Source organism: Notamacropus eugenii, chromosome 5 (genome assembly GCF_028372415.1).
Source record: "Notamacropus eugenii isolate mMacEug1 chromosome 5, mMacEug1.pri_v2, whole genome shotgun sequence".
Classification (NCBI taxonomy): Eukaryota; Metazoa; Chordata; class Mammalia; order Diprotodontia; family Macropodidae; genus Notamacropus; species Notamacropus eugenii.
The window spans coordinates 374,890,258-374,905,868 of NC_092876.1; the positions used below are offsets into that span (position 1 = coordinate 374,890,258).

Below are 15,611 nucleotides of genomic sequence, written 5' to 3' on the forward strand. Positions count from 1 at the left end.
GACTTTTACTAGTCAATACTTTGCTGGCCTAATTCCACATATTTTATGTAATGAAATTAAAAAGAGGTAATTTGTCCTTAATTATTTTACAAGATAGATTCAAAATCCATTCTTAATAGAGTTCCAACTAAGTTAATTTGTAAGATCCCTTACAACTCTAAATTTATGAAACTGTGTTTTACATGTACACTTTAGATACATACACTGAATATGACCTGTGATGTTTATCTACCCACTCTTTGAAAATGAAATACTTGACTTTATTTTCCTTATTTCCCTTTTCCTTATTTCAAAAGGAATTGAGAACATAAAGGTCCATGAATAGTTTTATGATCATAGATCATAGCCAATTCAACTTATGAAATTGTTTTCAATCACTTCATAAACGAGTTCTTAAAGTGACTGGCTTATCTACAAAGAAATGCTTGAGATGAGATGTTCAGTTCAACAATTAATAGTTTTTTTTTTCCAAATCATAAATCAGGTCCAATATCTGAAGTACTTTTCAGATGATTTTTATCATTCACATTGCAATATCAGTACAGTGCGTATATGGATTTTCAACTTTCGCTGGTATATTTAGATTTCTCAGAAACACATACAAACACACACATCTGGATGTGTGTAAAAGTAAGACAAGTAGGATTTAACAGAATGTCCAATGGACTGAGAGTCAAGAGGCCTAGTTTTTCCTCCTGACCGTCACAGACAAATTATGGGATCTTGGGGAAGTGACTTACTTTTATGTCATTATCCTTCAGTTTCCTTATCTGCAAAATGAAAGCATGTACTAAATGATTGCTAACATCCCTTTCAACTCCAAAATTCCCTGATTCTTTGAACATTCAACAACTTCCTTCTTTTGTATGAAGTTATCTTCTGTGTTAATTAGGTCACAGGGAGTGTATGGAAATCCTCCTGGCAAATAATGTTAATATTGACCAAGAAGCTCCCCAACATGGAACTCCACTGTATGTGGCCTGCAACTATCAGAGGACAGACTGTGTCAAGAAACTCTTGGAGCTAGGTAACCTTCAGCAGTCTTTTCATGTCCATGAAATGAGCACAAGGTCAACAACATTCTCTATGCATGGTTTCTAAGATGATGATCTTGCCAAAAGGAAAATTTCCTAATGTTAGCCAAGGCAAATACATCTCATTCCAGAGATTCTCAAGTTTTTTTTAATTCATTACTTTGGCTTTTAGTTAGCCACAAGACTCAAATTAATCTTTTCATACACCAAACCAGTTTAAATCCTTAAGTATTCTGTCAGAAGTAGGCAGAAAAGCCATTTCACTCAGTGATTATCATTGAAGCTCTTCCTGTGTCAAGTTGTACACAAAAAGGCTTGTGAGGAGAGAAGGCTACTATATTTGTAGAAACTGATATGAGTCCAGTTCGATTGACAAAAACTCTAGATGAGAGGCTCAGTTTTGGTCTAAAGTGGAAATAAGTCACAATCTTTGAATCAACCTTGAAAAGACCTGACCTATTTTCTCTGACCTCAGGGCAGTTCTGGTTGAGCTAGATTTTCTGTGGTTTTTCTATTAGAGACCAAATTCTCAGGGCTTATCAGGGACTGGGAACTGACTTGCTTTGCCCTGGGGTTTAATAAGTTCAACTGATGATAATTATGCTGACTCTAGGTCAACATTCAGCAGATCTCTCTCTCATCATTTCAGAACCAAATAACAAAAAGAATGAGTAAGTAAAATTGTGTGGCCACACTAATTTTTGAATTCACAGGGTCTGGTCATTAAAATAAAGAGCGTTTAAGTGAGAAATTTAATTTTCAAGAAAAAATGCTGGATTTTTAGATTTCATTTTTTCTTATTTTTTAAATTAAAAAATTTTTAATATATTTTCTTCTTATTGCCTTAGTGTTTATTAAAAAATAAAACCTTTTGATCACTTGTATACTATGAGATTTTTGGAATTAAGCAATAAATTTTTCTAAAGAACTTATTCAGAAAGGTTTTATTTTTGTTACACATTTGTCATAGGCAAAAAAAGATTTTTGAAATTACTAATATTCAAGGGGAAAAATCTTTGGCTTCTTATATCCTTTCATCAAAATACTTGGAAATAATCTCTAATTTAGACAGTTTTACAGATACTCCAGGTCTTGAATTAGCCATTAACTCCAATCCAATATAATCTAATACAACAAACATTTATTAAATTAATTACCTACTCTGTACAAGGCTCTATGCTAAGCACTAGGGTTATAAAAATAAATGAAAAAAAGACTAGTTATTCGAAGAGTTTATATTGACACACAGCAGGCAAGCCAGCCTGTTTGCAACAAGTCACCATAACGGAGAGAAAAGACTTGGCATGTGGTAAGCAAGTCAAACCACAATCACCACCATCTCACCTCAGGATAACCTAAGATCCCAAGGCCGTTGGGAATTTCAGTGCTTCCAGCCCAGTGCCTTCCACAATCACCCTGAGAAGCAACCCCTGTGCAGATGCATCCTGACATCTGGTGGTGCAATTGTACCTCCAGAGGCTACAGAATCAGCTACTGAATGTCCAGAAAAGAGAGTTCTTGCTAACAAAGTTCTTTCTGATATAATTTTAACAGTTGAAATGTTACTAAAGAACATTTGATAGTGTACCCTAGAGGCCAGGATATCTTTCCATCTAACTTGCAACTAAAACATTCCATATGTCTTGTCCCCTCCATTATAATGTGAGCCTCTTTGGAACTGGGAGTATTGTTTCTGTGTTTCCCAGTGATTAGCAAAGTGTTTTGCGCTATTGTAAATGTTTTGTTTTTCATTCATTCTTTCATTAATTCTACTATGGAAAACTGGACATTTTCTGAGAAATGTGTCCTATACTTACTGGCAAGTAGGGAGACCCCAAATGTGAACTCCAAACTTTAGGCTTATCATTCTTCTCTATCATATATTTTGAATTTTTTCTAAGTACTTAATGATATCTTGTGATATGTCTGTTCTTTTAAGGAGCCAGTGTTGACCAAGGCAAATGGTTAGATACCCCACTGCATGCAGCAGCCAGGCAATCTAGTGCAGAAGTCATTCATCTATTAGCAGACTATGGTGCAAACCTGAGACGCTTAAACCATCAAGGCAAGTGTGCTCTTGATCTGGCAGCTCCCCGCAGCAGTGTGGAACAGGCACTCCTCCTTCGGGAAGGTAATGAGCTAGTTTAATGCTTCTCTCTCCCCTCTGGTTTTATGTCTGGTCTTTCCTCCAAGTTGCTAGTATCTTCCCCTCTAAGATTACCTTTTATCTACTGTCTGTCTTGTGTGTATATGTGTGTGTGTGTGTGTCTATACACACACGTATGTATTTATGTATACATATATACGTATGTGTATATATGTATATACATATATATACGTATATGTATATATAAAATTATTTACATGTTGTCTCCGTGCATGCTTTTTGAGGGCAGGAACTTTTTTTTTTTTTTTGCTTTTCTCAAAATAGTGCCTGGCACTAGTAAGTACTTAAAAGTAAGTACTTTTCTACTGACCAATGGACTAATTGTTTCATTCATTCAAGAAGCAAATATTTACTAAATGACTACTATGTGACTGGCATTTTTGTTGTTGGCATCGCAAGGGAGAAAAGGAACTGGGTGCAGGGAGTTTCAGTGATGAAAGGAAATCATAAAAATTCTATCACTACTAAGCTTTTTAAAATGCTTTTTTCATTCATTCATATATAACACCTGATAGCTCCTAATTATCACATAATAACCGAGGGCTGGATCTGTAGTGCTGATCTACTATTGCTATTTTTCTCTAGTATGGAAAAAAATAATATAGAATAAAAGTGGTCTTATTATAAGAGTGCAGAAATACTCTACTTTGACTAGGATATAAGCCCACTTTGAACCAGATATGGCTATGTTATATGTAAGGGAAATCCAGAGGCAAATTAGAAATAGCTAATTTAGGAATGGTGAGAACAGAAAGGACTTACTCTGAAACCCTGACTGAAGAATCAATTCATCAGCCAATCAACAAGTGTTTGTTTAATGTGTATAATGTGCCAGTCACTGTGTTGGCCAGTTACCTTTTATACAGATCAGGAAGTAATTGGTGGAATTTTATTCCCAATTACTTCTCTTACATTTTCACTATTTGTAGAGACAAATATAATTTCCTAAACAGAAAAAGAACATTTTTAAAATTTACTAAGTAAGTTCTAAAAAAATTTAAAACTCTCTTATTATTGAATGCCCATCTTTTTTCACATATGGTTAAGTGTTGATTTTCAGCGTAGGTCACTCTGGGCTACGTCCTGAGCTCCATTGTTCTTTGGAACATATATTCCATTCACTCCTACATTTTCTAGTGGGTGGAGAATAGTCTTGCATTATTCAATCATCCTTTCCTTTGTACTTGAAGGTCTTTCTCCTGATCACTTACAGAATTTCTTGTTTCTGATTTGAATTATTAAACTTAACCACTATATGTTTACTGTCTTAGGATTTTTTTTTCCTGAAGGCAATTTGTGAATTCTTTTGATTGAAATTTCATTTTCTGTGTTCAAAAGATCTGGTTGTTTCTCTTCTATCATTTGCTTTGTTATGATATCAAGGTCCTTTTGGTCCTGTCATATTCTTCTGGGAGAGCCATTATGATCCTTATGATCTCTATGCAACCTGTTTTCAAGATCAGGATGTTTTGCTTGCTTAGTAAACATATTGTCTTTTAATGTTACTGTTTTTTGCTTCTCTTCTTCTAGATTGTCTTTCACTTCTGTGTATTTTCATTCCCAGTCTGTTATTATCTCTTTTGTTTCTTCATGAGCCTTGCTGCTGTAGATTCCAGTTTTTCTATTTTTACCATTCTGACCATTATTTTTGCTTTGGTAGGCCATAAATTCTACTCTCTTACTTCTCATTTCTCTTTTGAACCAGTCATAAACATTGTCTTGTAGTTCCATGTTCTCCTCAAATGCTACAAGGTCCTCTGTCTTATGAAGTGTTGAATCACTTTTCTTTGTTTTGCAGTATATGTTCAGATACCTAAATGCTTTTACTAGACCTGGAGGTCATATTTTTCTTCTGTTGTTACTGATTTTCCTATTGATTTATCTATTTATATTCAAAGTCTTTGAATTTTCCTCTTCCTGAAATCCTGGTAATTTTAGTCTCTCTCCCTTCCCCCCCCCCCATTTTCCCCATCACTCACTTCCTGACTCCCTCCCCTCTAATTGTGGTTTCCTTGGGGGCTTTATCTTAAAACACCTGTCTCCTCCCACAACGAACAATTCATGGCTCACTTACTTAGGTCTCTGCCCCATCCGACTTGTGGATGTTCAGAACTGACCCAGCTGGATGCTGTGTTCTTTCCCTCAGGCTTGATAGAATGCTGTACAGCCCCCAAAGTATGCATTGTCCTGTCCTGGTGTCCTGTCCCAATCTCTCCATTCTTTATGTTTTTTTTCCTAACACTGGAAGTTCAGAGCTTTGCAGTGCTGATTTTATAGTGTTGTGGCCCCTCTGTAGGATTTTGTTCCTAATGGACTGTGGTTGCTTAGCTGTCTGTCCCAGCCAGGGCAGATTCCCACAGCTTAAAGCTATGGTCTCCATGGCCCTTGAAAGAGGGAGAAGGGGATGGGGGCGGAGCCAAGATGGCAGAGTGGGAGCAATGGCTCACCTAAGCTCTTAGACAAACTCCTTCAGATATCTCTAAAAAGAGAATCTGATCAAATTTTGGAAGTGCAGAATCCAATAGGAGACAGACTGTGGCAGATTCACAGCCCAGGACAGACTGGAAGGTCAGGGGAGTATTTGTTCTGCGGGGATGAGCCCACAGCACCCAGCGCAGCATGTCCAGCACAGCAGAGCAGGGAGGCTTGAGGCAGCAGCAGGCAGAACAGTGGAGCAGCAGCCCACAGTGAGAGACCAGCAGAGCCGAGCGAGTGACAGCTGCTGAGCCCCAGACAGCAGCAGCAGCAGCTCCCAAGATTTTCCACCTACAGATTAAATGTCTGTAAGTCACCTACTTGAACTTCTAGGAGCCAGAATGGTGGAGTGATTGGTAAATGCTCTCTCCTCCCCTCTTGTTGACCTCAAAAGAACCGTAAAATATTTCCCCAGAAAAATCCTGGATCAGTGTGAACAGCAGAGGAGGCAAATAGTCTCATAACACCTGAGGCTAGGAAAATAGCTAAGTGGGATTCCTCTTACTGTGGCAGAGGTGAACCGGAAGGAGAGGGGTCCCAAGGTGGTGAAAACTCACACTGGGACCCAGGTGTGCCTCAGCGTTAGGAGAGGAGCCCCAGGGGAGGTAGAAACTTGCACTAGGACCCAGGTGAGCCTCAGGGCTAGGAAAGGAGCCCCAGGAGGGGTGAAAACTCACACTAGGATCTAGATGTGCCTCAGTGCTCCAGGGGAAATGGGAAGACAATAGGGCACATGAGATCACCAACCCCTGAGCTTGCCTTTGCCTCAGCTCACATGAGGAGATCTCCACGGACACCTGCCCTTCGCTTTTTCACACCCGTCAGCTCAACACCAAGTTCTACAGCTTCTAACTGAAAGAACCAGATGACACAACACACAATCACCATCATGAGCAAGAAAAAGCAAAGCAAGTGTAACAAAACCATAGAATCTTTCTTTGGGAACAAGCACCAAAAGAAGAATACCAAAGAGGTCAGTAGTGAGACTGTACTTCCATCTGAAACTTCAGAAGGGACTATGAACTGCTCGTATGCACAAACAGCTCTCCTGGAACAGCTGAAGAAGAAGGAAATATAAGAAAAACTGGCCAATGATTTTAAAAGTATGAAAAAAGAATTCCATGAAGAGAACATCTATTTAAAAGGGAAAATTGAACAAATGGAAAAGGAAATACAAAACCTAACTGGAGAAAATAATTCCTTAAAAGGAAAAACTGGACAGATGGAAAGAGGGAGAAAGGGACTAGGGGAAAAAGGTGGGTTTTATTTTAAGCTTGTGTTTTGTCCTTGGCTGTATAGTCTTACTTCCAGAGGGTTTTGAAGTGAGCTCAGAAGCATAAAATGTAGGTTCATGGGCTATTTTTAAAAATGATATTCCAATTTCATTCTCACCTGTCAGACTCCCCCTGAGTTTTTCCTTTTCCAGGTTAAACAATCTCTGTTTATTTAACTCATCCTCATATGAATTCAAGACTCTTTATCATGCTAATTGTCTTTCTATAGACCTATCCTATACTATGACACCCAAAACTTAACACAATATTCTAGATATGGTGAGAAAGGCAGAGTACAAAGCACTGTTACATTCCTGGCCTCTTTTAATGTTACCTAAGATAGCATTTAGATAGTTGCCATTTCTCATTGTTGACTCATATTGAGTTTGTAAGTCTACTGAATTCATGAGCTCTTTTTAAAGTTTTGGTTTGTACTTTTGAAATGAAATTTTCAAACTCAAATGTAAGACTTTACATTTATCCCTTTTACAGGTCTTATTTATTAGCTTTGGAGCAATGATCTAGCCTATTCATGATTTTTTGGGAACCTGACATCCAGTGTATTAGCTATCCTTGTTAACTTTGTGTCATCTGAAAGTCTGAAAAAAAAGATACTCATGCTTTTATCCAAATCATTAAAATGTTCAGCAAATAGCACAGGACTAGGCACCAATTCCTGGGGGACTCCACTGGAGACTTCCATTTATGCTGACACTGAACCATTAATGACTGGTCTTTTACTTCAGCCATTCAGTCATTCTCATTGTACTATTATTTTCCAAAAGAATAGATTCATGTATTTTCTCAAATATCTTACAAAGTTCTAGGAAAACTGTATCTGTACCATTCCCTAGTTTAGTAACCTTGTCAAAAAAGGAATGTTTAGTCAGCTATGATCTATCCTTGCTGAAGCTATAATGACTTAGTATTTGCCACATAGATAAGTAATAACTATCTCTTTAATATTGCCAGAAAATGAAGTCAAGTCATTGACTTCATAATTTAAGAAGTTAACCATAAATAACCATAGATGAGAGATCCCCTTTGCTTGCCTTCTTTGAAAACTGGGAAAATCCCTACTCTTCTCTAGTCCTGTAATACTTCTGTCATTTTGCACAACCTGTAATTGTAGTGTTCAATTCTTTCAATATCTGAGGATGTTCACCTGGACCAAGTGACTCATTCATCCAGAGCACCATCTCTTACTCCCTCCTTGAATAGCATCTCCTATAAGAAATTTTCATTTTATTTTTAGTACTCCCAATGTCATTCTCTTTGATGGAGAAAAGAGAAACAAATAAAAATTGAACAGTTCTTTCAGCATTCATCATTGTCCCATGTGCCTCTGGAAGCAATCGTGGAACTTTCTTTGAGCCTCCTCCTTCCCCTGATAAAGCACTAAAAATATGTGTGTTGTTGGTGACTTTCCTCACTGGCCTTAATTCATTCTAAGCTTTTGCACTGCTGACATTATTGTGACAGAATTGTGACAATTTTGTGTATTCAGCCTTGTTACCTGTCCTTTATTCCATCTTCTGTAAATATATTTTAAAAATCTAAGTCAGTTCTCTGTGCATCTATAGCACCCCTTTCCTCTCCACTTTAGAATGATTTCATATCTATTCCTTTTCATTTTAAAGCCCCTTTGATTTTACAGACACAAGACAAATATATTTTTTATTAAGTTTATGCTATCTTTGGTCAAGAATCTGTCATTCCTGTAATTTAAAGAAGTACTGAACTAGATATACTCGAATGACTTAAGTAATTATTTTCTATGTCTCCACAGAAATAATTTTGATCTTCTTCACTATATCTCAGTTCAGAATCACTAAATATCTCTCAAAGAACTAGGATCATAGAATAATAGAATCATCAATTAGAGGTGGAAGGAACTTTAGAGATCATCTTAGCCATTCCCCTCATTGGACAGATGAAGAAATTGTAGCCCAGAAAATTGAAGTGGCATAACTAACACCATCCTTCCCATCCCCAGCACAACTGAGATTCTGATCTTAAATCGAGCATGCTTTTCTTACTATACCATTCTAGCTATGAGTATTACTCATCAAGTGACAACTTTCTTGCTTAGTTCTATCAAAAATTCTCCTAGGTCCAGAATTTTTCATCTCAGGATTATAGGATCTCAGAATCAGAAGAGGCCATCTAGTGCAGCCTTTGCCTGAATAGGAATCTGTTATAAACAAATTCCTCTCTACTGTATCTCCTTTTTAAATGTCATGGTTTGATGTAAAAGGAAAACTCTAGGTATTTCAGAGTTCACTCTAGTGTCTGAAATTTTCAGGGCAATCTGGAATATCTTTCTGCATCATCACCCTCTACAGAAGTTTAAGTTTGGCAACTTCTCGAGAAGCCTCCCCTGGCTTGGGTCATAAGATTTTAAATAAAACCCATTGATCAGTTCTCAAGGTAAGGTAAGGTTCCAATCATGTGGAGTTCTTGTTGGCCACAACAACCTACCTTACCTATTTTGATCATGCCCATGTGTCCCCAAGATTTCTAAAGGGATGTTGGCTTATATAGTAGGCTTCTCTTCTAAGAGATATTTCTCATAGATGATGAATTATATGAATAAGAATGTCAAGCATAAGTGATAGTCAAATTAGGAAGTGAAAGGATATGAAAACTACCCCCCTGCACTTCTGATATTCCTTCTACAACTCATCATCTCTTGATTTATCTGTATTTCTGAGTCCTCCTAGCTTATTATTTTGGGAGACTTCCATGGAAAAGCAGCTTCCTGGTTCATGAAGCCTCAGACAAGATGACCATACAGGGACACATGACATTGGGATGGAATATTTTGGAAAGGGAGAAAATTTGAAGTTCTTCCTACACATTTCCTGCTTAGTCCTCTCAGTGATAGCTTCAGAAAATGTTTGCAATATTCTCTACTTGTATGCCTCCACCTTTGTGTGGAAGGGATGGAGAAATGTTTCATGATACATTCTTCAACACAAAAGAACCTCTTCCTTCCTTCCTTCCTTCCTTCCTTCCTTCCTTCCTTCCTTCCTTCCTTCCTTCCTTCCTTCCTTCCTTCCTTCCTTCCTTCCTCTTTCTTCCTAAAAGAACAGCTCAACATCATAGTAACCTTTCTTGTTGTCAGTGTTCTCATATTTCTTGCTTAGGTTCATCAAATAAGCTTCAAGGTCTAGGTTTCCTCTGTGAAGCATCTTGGCACACATCACCCAGGTTCCTTGTTGGGAGACTCAAAGACTTCTCCAGATATGACTTAAGATCCAGCCAATACCACCTGATGATCAGCTAAAAGATTTTAATACCCCGAGGTCTTCCCATAAAGCCCAGGTTCAGTGTTCCTACAGACACAGGGCTATAAATAGCCACCTCAATCTCCCAATATTGTGTTGCGATCGGTAGTGTTTCTTACTAAACTCCTGTCTCCTATCTTCCAGCTGCACAACTCTGTCTTCAAATTTCCATAGGCCAAATAATTTCATATACACTTTCCTATTCACACATTTTTACTCCTCAGATAGGTTTTATGTGATACAAAAATGTCTTATAAGAACAATCCCAATTAGAGAATGACATCTTCAATTCCTTCAACATTAAGGTGTTTTTGCCTACACTGTGTTAATAGCATATGCTTGCATTCCTAACTTGCCTCTGATAAACCTCAGCCCTGGCAATACTCTGGTCACTTAAAAATCCATTAAAATAAATACTTCCTTTCCTTCCCATTTATGGGGTTTTTTTTTCCAATGCTACTGTATAATTCCTATTCTGAAGAGAACTTTTTAAAAAATTTTTTTATATTGATGCCTTTTATTTTTACATTATAGTTATTTCAGCCTTTCCCTCTACCAGATCAAATATGCCCTTGTCAAACAAAAACAATTAATACATCAACCACATCTGATGGTGTTCATAATATTCTTTTCCAGCAGTTCCCTACTTGTTTGTTTTGAGAAGGGAGAAATATTCCATTATCTATATTGTTACCCTTTTAAAAAGAGTAACTCAATGCCATTGTAACTATTCCTCTTGTTACTGCTCTCTGACTTTCCTTCTACCTTGTATGTATTTCCATCCTTATTTTTTTTTTTCTCCTCCTCCTTTAGGTCCTTCTTCACTGGCCCAGCTTTGCCGTCTGTGTATTCGAAAGTGCTTGGGTCGCTCCTGTAATTACACTGTCTACCAACTGTGTCTTCCAGAGCGACTTGAAAAATTCCTCTTATATCAATAGATAAAAATCTATAATGCAGAATGGTACCTGAAAAAAAATAGATTACAGCTTTACACTAGATACTTAGTCAAACTTTCCTACAGTTATAGTTAACAGGCATCTGTAAGAGCTAAGGCAATTCATTACAGGAAAACATTGATTCATTCTTTCAACTTATAGAATGGAATGTGGTGATTAATTCTGTCTTCTGGATAACTGGTAGGGTAAACAAAGTCTTTTTTAAATTTAATTTTTATTCTTATTGATGAAAAGCTTTCTAACACATCTTTTCTGTCCTCATTACATACAATGTAGTGAATGTAATAGATTTATTTGATGATTGAAGTTCTTATAGTAAACTGGGATCATCATTGGGAACATTTGTGATCATTATGCATTACTAAATATAGGAGAAGAAGATTGAGATGAATGAATGTTGTCTTAAAAGTTCCTTTTTGAATAATAAATCTCTGGTTATTATCTGTTTTGGGGTCATCTTTTCTCTTTCTACCAAGAGCCAATATGATTTTTAAAAAAACACTACTCATTAATTTAGCAGTTTTTAGTAGAATCTTAAGGTTGGAAGAAACCTCAGATCTGGGTCATGTAAATTCAGCCTGTATCTCATCAAGAATTCCCAGGCCGTAATGAATCAATATACATATTAAGAAAATGACTTTAGAACTTGTTTTTTCCTGCTTATAGCAGAATAAAATAAATTTCTCTTGATTTTGACTGCTTTCATTTTAAAATAACCAATAGAAACTGTTAGAGACTCTCTAAGGTTATTTTCTGTTTACTCTATTTGTATCTAATTATTTATAAACTGTTCTCTCCCCATTCCCTCCCCCCCCGCCCCAAATATCCTACACACTGCACACACATACTTCCTTCACCCACCTAGAATGTAACTTCCTTGAAGGAACTTTTTAGTATAGTGCCTGGCACATAGTAAGTTCTTAACAAATTTGTACTGATTAATTGATCAGTTGATTGATTGATGAAGCATCCAGGAGGAGCCTCTTATTCAAATGAGCAGGTAGAGCTGTTAACTAGTCATTTGTCAGACAAAACAAGCAACACATACCATGGTCTTAAATTAACCTTGTAATTAATTATGTGAAAACAAAGCAGATATTAATTCAAGTAAATTTAGTTGAGCTGAAGGGGAATTCATTACTGTAGTATAGGAGTTCTTAATATTTTTGTGTGTATGTTCATGGACCCCTTTGAAAGTCTGGAGCATTAAGTAAAATAAGATAAATAAGATTACAAAGAAAACAAATTATAGTGAAATAGAAATGTAATTTTTTCCCATCCAAACTTAGACTTCTTGAAGTCTATACATAGACCTCTCATGTTTCTTGGACCCTAAGTTCAGAACCCTCACTAGTGTGGCTTACAGAATAGATTTTAATAATATTCAGAATTTGGCAACTTCCTGCTTTAACCAATTATTCTTACTGACTAGGTGCTGAGTTCAGTTGTTTCTGCACTGCTGAAGGAAAGCATCTGTTAAGTTTTTATGCCTTTTTGTTTAAAAAAAAAAAAAAAAGCTATGTTGAGAAAAGAAGGAAGTCCCTCAAAGGATAGGACTGCTGCTCAAGGTTTATGGGAAGACAATAAGAGATGAAAGTCTAATTACCCAACTTTTATTTTACTTTTTGTCTGCCAAGCAGAATGAGAACTGAATTTGAAAGGAGAAAACAAAAATGTCCAACAGGGGTAGAATCCAAGAGAAATAGGGATATAGTAAGAAAGCATTTTATTGCAGCTCCAAGCAAGTTCAGCTGAATTACATTTCAGGGTCCTGAAAGAAATGACAGTAATGAATGATGAGTGTCTACTAGGGAGATCGTGGAGAATGAGAACAGTACTGCAGGCCTGAAGAAAGGCAAATGTTGGCTTAATTTTCATAAAAAAATAAAAGGAAGGAAGGAAAGGGATGCTCTGCAAACTATGAGCTAGTAAGATTTTGCTTTCAATTCCTAGCAAAATTCTGTAGTGTAGTAATAAAGATAACTTATTGTTGAATGAATTTGTAAGAGGAAAAATTGTGCTGTCTAAGTTTTGGTGCCTTGGGTCAAAGCCTTGGCTGCCCTATCTTAGTTACAGTTTTAACAAAAACCTATTAAAGCCCCGAAGGATTCTTTGAGCATCCTTATTCCTTTTACCTGCAACCTGATGATTTTTAGAAATAATTACATAGTGAAGCTAGGTGTGCTAACTGCCAGGATAATATTTCTTATCCAGGGAAAAACCTAAACTATTGAAGAGGTAACATCAAAAGAAACAGTTTTTCTTATTCTCCTCATTGTTGATAGAAATTTGAGAAATAATAATTTGACAGATGTTTTAACTTGTTAAAGGTCTATACGTAAATCTGTTGCCTAACCAATTTTAATATGGCTACTAGAAACCATTTTTTATGTTTCCTCACCTTTAGAGTGCTCAATGAGTAAATCTTGGAGAGAAGACAATTATTAAAGTTTTTCAGTTTCTCCTGCCTGGATCATCTAGTCAAAAACTTTTAATTAATTTAATTTAATTAGCTTAACTTTATATATAATTACATTTTTGAGAGTTATTATTTAGCACAGTGCCTTGATGATATTGTTCTTATCTTTCACCAAGTTCCTATGTAAGTTTTTACAAAGAAATTTATATTCTAAACCAATATTGACCTTTCTCCCCTAAATATAACTTCACTTGGAGAAGATAGAATGCTAAAATGGTTTCTGGTTTCTTTTGGCCTCATGGTAGTGATTAGTCTGTATTTGTTAAATTTCTTCAAGAAATGACAATAGTTTGAGTTGATATATGTTCTTTTATCCATTTTACATTTTGAAGTAGGTCAGTTGAAGGTCTGGTTGAAGGTTGAAGATACTATAGTTGCATGACATAGCTACCTTTTTTAATTCTTCTAATTTGTCATTGCTTTTAATTCTCTATGAGTTCTATTGAACATAATAAGTTCATTAAGAATGTACTTTTTGCATCAGTAATTAGTCATTTCCTGTTCATAATTCAACTTTTATATGATTTGGTCTTTGCCATCCTAATCAGCACCTTAAAAGTCCCTCGTCCAATACAAAGAAGTAGTTGTTCTTCAATTTGCAGAGTTGCTTAGGAGCATTGAGAGGTTAAGTGACTTATTGACCCAGAGTCAGACAGAGATTATGCATCTATCTGCAAGAAGTGGGATTTGACTCCAGGATATGCTGCTTCTGAGGCTACCTTAATATTACCTCAGTCATGTGGTCTCTCCAGATTCTCTTCTTCCTTGAAGATATTGTTCCTATCTTTCATCGTCTTCCTTTGTAAGTTTTTACAAAGATTATATTCTGAACCAGTGGTGACTCTTTTTTCCCTTTCTATATATAACTTTATTTGGCAAGGGGATAAAGTACTAAAATGGTTCCTAGTCTCTTTTGGTCTCATTGTGGATGATTAATGTATGCATGATATACAGGAGATTTCTTTATAACTTGTAAGCCTTTGGCTTCTTTTGTTTCTTGCTCTTAAATGAAATTTTTTTATTTAATATTTTTTTCCAATTACATATAAGGATAATTTTCAACATTCATTTTTTGAAAGATTTTGAATTCCAAATTTTTCTCCCTCCTCTCATTTCTCCCTCTCAAAGATGGTGAGTAATCTGATATAGGTTACATATATGTGCAATCATATAAAACATATTTCCACATTAGTCATGTTATGAAAGAAGTAGAACAAAAGGAAAAAAACATAACACAAAAAAGTGAAAATAGTATGCTTTGATCTGCATTCAGACTCCATAACTTCTTTTTCTCTGGATGTGGATAGCATTTTCCATCATGAGTCTTTTGGAATTTTCTTGGATCACGGCATCACTGAGAAGAGTTAAGTAAATCCTAGTTGATCATTACACAATGTTGCTGTTACTGAGTAAAATGTTTTTCTGGTTCATTAGTTCATGTATTAAATGAAATTTTCTAACATCTTTTTCATAGTTTTCCCTCTCCATGCCCAACCTTGCACAGAATTTACTGAGTACTGAAATATATGATGGAAAGTCTTTTAATAAATGTATTTTATTTACTCATCTGCCTAGATGCTGTTAATTTTCTGTCTTTGTATTCCCATTGACTCATACTTAGTAGGTATTTAACATTTGTTAAATTGGATTTAGTTAGTTGAATTGAATTCTTCATAGATTGTCCAGCTTCCTTTCTTTGCCACAGAGACCACTGTTATTGGTTAAATGTTTGCTAATAGTTAACATTTCTATAATGCTCATATTGGCACATGTGCCAGGCACTAAGTGCTTTCCAAATTTTATCTCATTTAATCCTCATAACAACACTGGGAGGGAGGTACTTTTATCATCCTCATTTTACAAGTGGGAAAACTGAGGCAAACAGAGGTGAAATGACTTGCCCATGGTCACACAACCAATAAAGTCTGAGGCCATA

The 15,611-nt window shown here is 36.1% G+C and overlaps 1 protein-coding gene across 2 annotated transcripts in view; it reads left to right on the forward strand.

Moving 5' to 3' along the window:
• ASB11 (ankyrin repeat and SOCS box containing 11) overlaps positions 1–15,611 on the forward strand; it is a 128,349-nt gene that overhangs the window by 45,805 nt on the left and 66,933 nt on the right. The window contains exons 5-7 of one of the 2 annotated variants that reach the window (XM_072614323.1): positions 893–1,027; positions 2,974–3,165; positions 11,054–11,827. The exons of the other annotated variant lie outside the window; for it this stretch is intronic. Coding sequence (XP_072470424.1) covers positions 893–1,027; positions 2,974–3,165; positions 11,054–11,178 — 452 coding nt within the window. The 3' untranslated portion in view covers positions 11,179–11,827. Of the gene's footprint in view, positions 1–892; positions 1,028–2,973; positions 3,166–11,053; positions 11,828–15,611 lie in introns of those variants that run through there. 2 annotated transcript variants of the gene reach the window in all.